Here is an 8,732-nt window from a genome sequence, read left to right as displayed (position 1 = left end):
AGAGTTTGCTCTCTCCGCAGATAGCGCAGAAATCATTGTGTGCCGCCTTTCTTGCTGACATACAATCGCGCGACACCTGTGACAGCATTGCCGGGCTGGCCTCCCGATATGGACCCGACATACCAAAGCCACCGACAACTTCGCGAATGCCGGTATGTTGAATGTATCATCTCGCACCACGACTCCTCACGTGCTCTGCGAGTGAGGTCTTGAACTGCCGTATTATATTCACCGTGCACCAATAAGGCGAATGTGTCCTCTCGTCCTTGAGCAGATCAGAGCCAAATTCATCCCTGTTACACTGCTGCGGAGTCTTTCTTTCCTCCTGCTCGCGCACACTACACTCGATGCAGCCCATTTCAGTGGATGTGCCGGTGCGTACGACCACACCGCGGGACTTACCATACACAACAGCAGTGCCGCGGTACACCATGCTCGAGGGAAACCGATCCCACTTGCTACAAACTGACTTCACCTGCTTCACGGCTTCCACCGACTCGCCGTTTAAAATGGACTGATCCACGCGCAGTGCTGTGCTTTCCAGCGTTAATAGCCGAATATCAGCTGCAACACGATCTCCAACGGCGACCTCAACAATATCCCCGGGAACAAGGTTTTCTGCCAGGATGGTCTGTGTCACTCCGTCACGAACAACAGCAGCTGTATCAGGAGCAAGTTCTTTCAAGGATTCAATAGCCTTCTCAGCTCGATCTTCTTGCCAAATACCGACTATTGCATTCAGCGTCAAAATCAGCAAAATAATAAATGGCTCCACAAAGTCTACCCTGTTATCTTCCAGAACGGCCATACAAAAGCTTACAAACGCGGCAAGGAGTAGGATGCGCACAAGCGTGTCCTCAAACTGACCAACGACTAGCTTCCACAAAGGTGTTGAGGGTTCCACAGGAAATGCGTTCTTGCCAAAAACCTGAAGGCGCCTGTCTGCCTCATCTTTATCAAGACCACAAGCCTCTTTGACCTCCAGCAATGAACAGATTAGGCCACCGTCCATCGAGGCAGGGTTGTCAGGTAGTAGAAGTTTAGCCATTTTCAAAACCTTTTTTTCTACGAGTATGCTAAATTCTAGAGAAAAAAACCAGTCTTACGCTTCGAGGCCGTGAAGAGCTGAAAGGATGTAAGGCGTAATAACAAAACAAGAACATACAAAAAACACTGATTAAGCAGAATAAAGAAAGAAGAGAGAATGATGTCAAGAGTCAGTCATGATACATTCCGCTGCATGCTCGTCACTCTTTTCTCACTTGCCAGATTCCCCTTTCCGTGGACCAGTATAGTAACCTGGTAGCCTTTCACTCAAGCAATGCATACAACTACCCACGAAAAGGGTAGATGCAAGTCTCCACCTTTTTCATCCCAGAAGGATCCGTGTCGTCAGAAGTAATCAAAGGGGTGAACGGAAAAAAAAAAGAAAAAGCTTACAATAACTCGCTTTCTGGAGATCTAAAGTCGGCAGAAGAACAATATATGGAAGCGATAGTTCGGTTCTAAAGTACATCATGGAAATGATGCTCAATACTTTCACTCGCATTTTCTCATATCGTTCTTCGCACGTCTCTCCTCTCTATCATGTTAGATGTAGAAACAAAAATTGCGCATACCTATAAGCAAGGGAGCAAGTAGTAGCAAGGCAGAGCACAGTTATCAAAGGGAGTGCAGATCTTTGTAAAACAACAACAAAAATCCTGGTTTCTGATGCTATAGGTCTCCCTTGTGTTGTGAAAGGTAAGACTAAAGATGTAGAGAACCTGCGTATGCTTTCTACTGTGAAACACAAAGGCACACAGGAAAGGCTCTGAGGGACCTCGCACCTCTTCTAGTCAAAAGTCAGACATTTCTGTTCTCACAGCAGCGAAAACCCTAGAAGCGCATCCTTCTGAAAAATATGATTTGACTCAGCGCAACGTAAGTTACAGAAACGCAAGTGGATTGTGAACTCAACTCCTAAATCCGAACTGCTGCTTTCCTTTTCATTGCAAAGCACTCACGTCACTAGTGAAAGTTGACATAGGCAATTCCTCACCTCATACGTAATGAACAACAGAGAGATAGAGAGCCGCCACATCTCACAACAAATGGATGCCCCATTTCACAAGTACTTCAGGAAGCACTGCGCATTATGACGCTTACCCCACTACATCAAGGGCCAACAAACTGGTTTGCAGCAACAACACAAAAACATGGCTTCCATAAACAAACATACTGAGATATACATTCACACAACCGGTGCATGACCTCTGCAATGCTCGACTACATGCATAGTACCCTTTTCAATAAGAGCACAGCCCCATTTAAGCCCTCACGTTTCGGCTAAGCTACCAGCTGCGCAGCACGAGAGAGGAATACAGTGCTTCTCAGAAGAACATCTCACATTAATATCACAGCCGAACTAATAGTAATGCCGATGCATTTCATGTTTCGCCACGAGAAAGAGGTCCCTCGAAAAAAAAAAAAAAACATATATCTAGCAAAAACATTCCGTGTACATATCCCCAACAGTTACGCCGAGTAACAGGTGACCTCCATTAGTGATCAGAGAGTCAACGACATAGTAAACAGCACCTTCCAGAAGAGTACGAATGATAAGCATTACCAATTGTTGTAGTTGAAGCAAAACCTGTGAATTACTCGTGCAATACAAGAGAAATTCAATAACAGCTACAAAAGCAACAAAACAGTTCTTAAACGCTCAATGCACCCAGCCGTGGCATACCTCTTCGCAAGAAAATCACAGAAAACAAAGACTCTGTAAAGCTAGCGCAAATAATATACCTAACCTGCAAAACGACCGCAGAGAAACGTCCCTAAACTTATCAGGTCTTCGTTACCACAAAGCAGCAAAGACTACAATTCCCTTCACTATACACCACATCAAAACAGCAATCAATACCCTGTACGCATATAGGCAAAAATATCCCAAAACCAATAATATATATATACAAGCAGCGAAAATGTAGGATACCAAAATACACGTGTACAGCGCTAGCTAATAGGTCCCATAGAAGCAATAAATAATGCGCAGGAAAACAAAGAAAAAATACAAACGGATCTCCTACAACAGGTTTTGCCCGCAACCAAAGTAATGGAGGAGACACACTTTCGGGCAAAACCAGAAGGATGAGAAATCAGAAGCCTCACCCCTGTCCTCTATAGGCACAAAGGCCCAGACCACCAAAGACCAGCCAAAGGACAATAGTACCCGAAAGAGAAAAGGCGACTATATCAAACAGCTAGCAGACAGCACTTCAACGCACCATTATGACAGCTGACTAGTACGTGTTCTATCCACAACTGAAGTAACTCCCTGGTGTAAAAATAATCTCACCTCCATTTTCTTTTTCGACCATTCTGTTGCACTGTATTTACGGTACCCTCTATCCCTCATTTCGATCAGGTAACACAACTCATATGGAGGAAGACACAACTGACACTGCTGCCCCACAACGATAATCCATGAAGTGACGCGTACTCCAATTACCAACTAAAAACCGAGACCCAAAGATAAACCTCTTGTAGCACAGCATAGAATAAGGGTTGTAAGATTTTCTTAGCAGAGCTCTTAGTACATCGTATTGTTTACTAATCTGTTACTTCATTACTCACGTCACAAGCTTACAAACACATAGGAAAACAATAGAGCCATCACCCCATGCAAAATCTTGATCAGCTTATTGGAAACTGCCTAAACGTCCGCTACCGTTTGCAGCCAACCCTAAATCGAACATAGAAATGCTCACCACAAAAAGCAGCACTTATAGAGCGACAACAACTCCACAGTAGCGCTCAGGAATGAGCTACAAGGGCCAAAGTAGATGTAAAACCTTCAAGGGCAGCAAAAAAAAAAAAACAGCATAGACATGTTAGTTTTGACCCAGTATGTACTACTGCGCAAAGAGCTGAGGTGATCTATAACACCTGTTGCTGAACAAGAAGCATCCGAGGCAACAGAAGCAAGAATAAAGAAAAAAAAAGACCTAGTGTCGCCAAACACCCATGTGCCATACAGTCCTCATAAAACAAAGTCTCACCACCTGCCACATACTCAACATCTACACAGGAGACCAGCAACATTCCTAGCTTCTACTCCCCTACAAAAACAGATACTCGGAAGGGGGCCTAAAAAAAAAAAAATAAACCAGTTGCACCCATTAGCGCCCCGAAAATGAAAGATCTTTTAGACTACGGAGCTTTTGTAAGACATTTCTTCGCGCCAACATCCTGATTACCAGATATTCAGCCTAATTCAATAAATTCATCAAAAGGGTTACTTTCCACAACACGCATTAACTCAAACACGACCCCTTCAAACAAATACAATCTCCTTTCCTCTAAAAAGCAGCGAAAAGAGCTAGTATCAGCTTGAGAGCAGAAACACTCACTTCCTTAGGACAGCGGCACGTGGCAGTCCTTGAAAGAAACACAGAGAGAAGAAATTAACGCATATACACACATGTCAAGAAAAAACTACACCTCCTACTACCCAATAGACTTAAATGTCGAAAAGTTCCCCTTTACACACATAACTACAGCAAAAACCCCTACACCGCAACAGCGAAATAGAAAGTAAAACGCTGTCCGAAAAACAACGTTCGCACAGTAAGCGACGACAGGAACCAGAAGACATTCCATGCCCAACAAAGACAAGGTGCCGTGAAGCAAAAACCATTGAATGTCCCTCAAACTGTTCAATGCCTCCTAGAGAAACATTTTCAAAAGTTGATGGGCATTCGCCAGGCTCAGATCACACCCTTCTGCGCAACCGCAAAATCCCCGCCACAATGAGACGCTGCGACTCAGTATCATATCGTTAGTCCGCCGCACCCGCCGTTCAAGAAGAGAACGCTAAGCAACTCCCCCATCCCTGCATTCCCGAACCACTTCTGGCGGGGACAGCGCCCAGCGCCCACAGCGTGCGGAGGGCGGAGGGGTTCAAAGCGATGTCGGTGGTCCATCCCAGGGTGGGGGGCGTCGCATGCGAGGGTCAGCGTCGGTATCGAGTGTTCCACCCAACCGCCACTGCCTACTGGTGTGGGAGGCCTGCGCCACGCCGCGGGATGTGTCGGGTGGCGACCGGCGCAATGAGCGCGGCGATGGGGCGACCAGGGAAGCAGGGGGCGGGGGGGAGTTGTGGCAGAGCCCGTGCCCGTGTCGCTGAGTGGATGCGCTGCCGCCACGCGCGTGTCTGGCATTGCTTTGCGCCACGCGACGGCCCTGTGGAAGACCAGGGTGCGGTGGAGTCGGAAGAAGCCACCGGCTTAACTGGCCGCGCTCGCACACAAGAAGCCTCTACATATTAGAGGGGGCGTAGATGCGGCGCTCTTTTACATTGCAATCCAGCAAAACTTGGTGAATGAACTGCCGCGAAGCCTCGCCAAGGACTGCGGCACTGCCTTTCTTCGGGTCTGAGAAGCCTCCGCTATGCGGGAAGGCGCTTGAAAGGCTTTTCCCGCTGGTGGAAACGCGGTCTGGAGGGTGACAGACTTCTCTCAGCTGTTGTCTTGTCTGCAGGGCTCAGCGCGGGATCAGCGCCCTTTAAAGCAACCGTGAAGGAAGAGCTGCTGCGGAGGGCTTCTAGGCCGGTGCTGGGCCCTTTTCTGCTCTGCAGTCGACGTGCTGGGAAGCCCACACCTTCGCGAAGAACCCAGGGGAATCTTCCCTAAGTTTCCTTGCTACCACCGGCGCTGAGAGCACCTACACTCTGTGATGCGCATAATAATGGACACGATGCCAAGTGAAACATTCAAACGTTCACCCACAGAGACGTGAGACGTCGGAAGAATGTGGTTTAGTCCTGACTAAACATGTGTTAGAAGGGCACATCTGACCCGTGAGTGTAGCGAAGACACGCCGAAATTTTCTCCACAACTGTACCGAAACGCTGAAGAGCTGTCAGTGGCTCTCCGAAACGGGATCACTATACGGGACATTCCTTCAACGCTTTGCGTACCCTTGCTACCCTAACGTCCCTGTGAAGAGCCAGGGTACACGTGTTAGGGTTAGGGTGCGGGCATTTTCTACCACTCCTACCTATCCTTGAGGCACCCTCTCCCACTGTACCGGAGAAATCCTCCCGAGGGCCAGGGTACACGGGTTAGGGTTAGGGTTAGGGTTCCATTGGCGGCGTGTAAAACCACAAAGGCAATCGAATGGCACTTGACCTTATAGGGGGGGGGGGGTGGTGGTTGGTGGGATGTGGTGTTGGATCTGTTTTGACCGATAGCTGAATCGGTTTCTTGTATCCGTGGAAAAGGAATCCTGAGTGAGTGTGTGTGTCTCGGAAACCGACTCCTCACTTCCATTTGTGATGTGTGACCGTCTGTGTACCATAATGTTTCCCGATTGGAAATTATGGCCACAGGTCGGCAAATATGTACTCTTGCATCTGTTTCTATGGATTCCTACTTTACCTTTGTCCCTTTATCTCTTCTCCAAATGTATATAGTAATCACACTAAGTGGAGTTCATGCGGCCAGCGACGGAAAAACGACTACATATTCAGAAACGTTTCTCCAGACACACACTCGAATCTCTGCGACAAAAGCGCACGGTTTCCCTTTCCTCCGACTCACCTACATCGGAAATGTCCGACAAACGACTAACCGAGAAAGAGCTGGATGAGTACCTCGAATTATTCGTCGCAGAGGAGGCTACAAAGATGACGGCAGAACTCACAAGAAAATTATACCGCGAAGGCGGTATGACAGATGCCGATTTTCATTTCGCCTGTAAGGGTATGACAAAATCACTACTGAGGAGTGTTGGCGCAGCAGATCCCACAACAAAAAATATCAAGAAGGAAGTGATGGACGCCCAAAAGTTGTTCGCAAACAAAGAAATCCAACAAGTGCTGGACGTGGAAGAAAGGTGGGAAGAAATATGGGATAACATAGAAGCCTCAAAAAACCCACTGGAGGGATACAAAGTCAAAATGGAGGCAGCAATCGTAGCGAAACAAATGACACCCGTTATTGCCATCACTACCGCGACTCTGCTGGGCTTGACGGGACCACGGGCACAAAAAGCCACCGCCGACCAACGTATTGCAGCATGGTTGGCCATGTTTGTGGACGAGCCCATTACGTCACGTTTACTCGCATACAACACGCAAATCGCACAAACCAGTGCAGGAGGAATGCGGCAATGGAGAAAAGTTTTGACACGGGTCGAAGTGCCTTTGGTTCCCGAAACGGACAGGTTAGAGCACCTCAACCGCATCACTTTCGAAAAGGCACACAGCGAAAGTCAAGCAGGACCAAGAACAGTTGAGGGCAGCGGAGTGCACCGAAAACATCCGTGTGATACCTACCGGGCTCCGAACAGAGACGGGTCAGATATCCTAGAAGGAGGCGCGCCATACGCGCCAATTCTCGGAGCCGACGGGACACAGATCGGAGCACTGGACATGGCAGGATTCGAAGCACTCTCGGGACTCACTGAAGAAAACCTACTAAAAATGAAAGACTTGCTTTCACAATGCCTGAAAGAACAAAAATTCGGACAGCGGATTCCGAGGAATAGCCAGAGCCAGCACGATTACCAAAATTCAAACGACTATACCTATGGTCCGGCAAAACACAACGGAAGAGGCACAGGCCAACGAAACGGTTACCGAGGAAACGCCGGAGACAACCGACGTAAGTTTTTCCGCGGAGGCGAGGCACAGGAAGGGTCAAAAAACTAACGCCCGACGGAGCCACAGCCGACGTTTCGCAGGAGGCCACCGCACACAAGAGGCAAACCACATTTGGTATCGCAAGGTCATTTGCAAAAGAAATGTGGGGCGGTGACATGCGCGAGGGGAAAACATCGAACATCGAACTCGATGTGATCTACAAAGCGTACCTCCCTAAGAAACGGATCGTTCCGTCGGACACGATGGTGCACCTTGATTGGAAACGCGCGCAGCAACTCAAGGCAAAGGTGCACCGTCACGGCGTGGTGTTTTTCCCAATCTTCATTATGAAGCACTGGATCGCAGGGCTTTTGGAGAAAGGGACGCGGGACTCAGCAGAAATACAGCTGAGCATCCTGGACTCCGCACCTTCTCCCATAGTGGAAGAAAAACTGCGTAAGCACTTCAAAATGGTCTGGCCAGCTTTGCGTTTGGTGAATGAATTTTCACCACGTCAGGAACGCTATAGCGACGACTGCGGTTTGTATATGTCTGCCGTATTTTTCGGCGTTCATCTGGACATACAAATCGACCATAGCCACGACATGGCAAAGTGCATGCGGCGCCTGCTTTACGCGGCGTCGAAACACCACCCGCCACGCGAATATTTCCTCGAAAAAATGAGGAAAATTCTGACGAACCACCCGGTGTCACGGAAAGATTTCTTCTACAACGAAATCGAGCACAAACCGTGGTTGAAGAAAACCACGGTGGACCGTGAGGACACTTTCCACTTGGGTGGTGGCGAAAGGCGCGCAACGAAATCTACGAACCCGAAACGGGATTCCAGGCGCGCAAACCAGCCGAAAGCACGTGCTCCAAAGCCACCTCCTCGGCAAAAGAAAAAGGAGGAAACGGTGCGCAAAAAGATGGACCGGGCTGAGCGCACAAAGCGCACGCCACAGACGCCTGTACCCGCGTCAAAAGCACCTTCCCGTAAACGTCCCGAGAGATCCGCAATGGATGCCCCACTCCCACGGCGAAAGGCCGCGAGGAAAAGTGACAGGAAAACACCCGCGAGTTCCTCAGGTAAATCCGCAAC

At 48.5% G+C, this 8,732-nt stretch overlaps 1 protein-coding gene across 1 annotated transcript; it reads right to left on the bottom strand.

The window, feature by feature from the left end:
* Positions 1-166: 166 nt before the first annotated feature.
* On the bottom strand, positions 167-1,048 carry LBRM_04_0050 (calcium-translocating P-type ATPase; the record flags this gene model as incomplete). The annotated part of the gene is made up of 1 exon (XM_001561642.1): positions 167-1,048. One exon carries the CDS (start codon positions 1,046-1,048, stop codon positions 167-169), a length of 882 nt encoding a protein of 293 aa, XP_001561692.1.
* Positions 1,049-8,732: the final 7,684 nt, after the last annotated feature.

This window comes from Leishmania braziliensis, chromosome 4, assembly GCF_000002845.2.
Source record: "Leishmania braziliensis MHOM/BR/75/M2904 complete genome, chromosome 4".
Lineage (NCBI taxonomy): Eukaryota > Euglenozoa > Kinetoplastea > Trypanosomatida > Trypanosomatidae > Leishmania > Leishmania braziliensis.
This window is presented reverse-complemented; position numbering and strand designations above follow the sequence as displayed.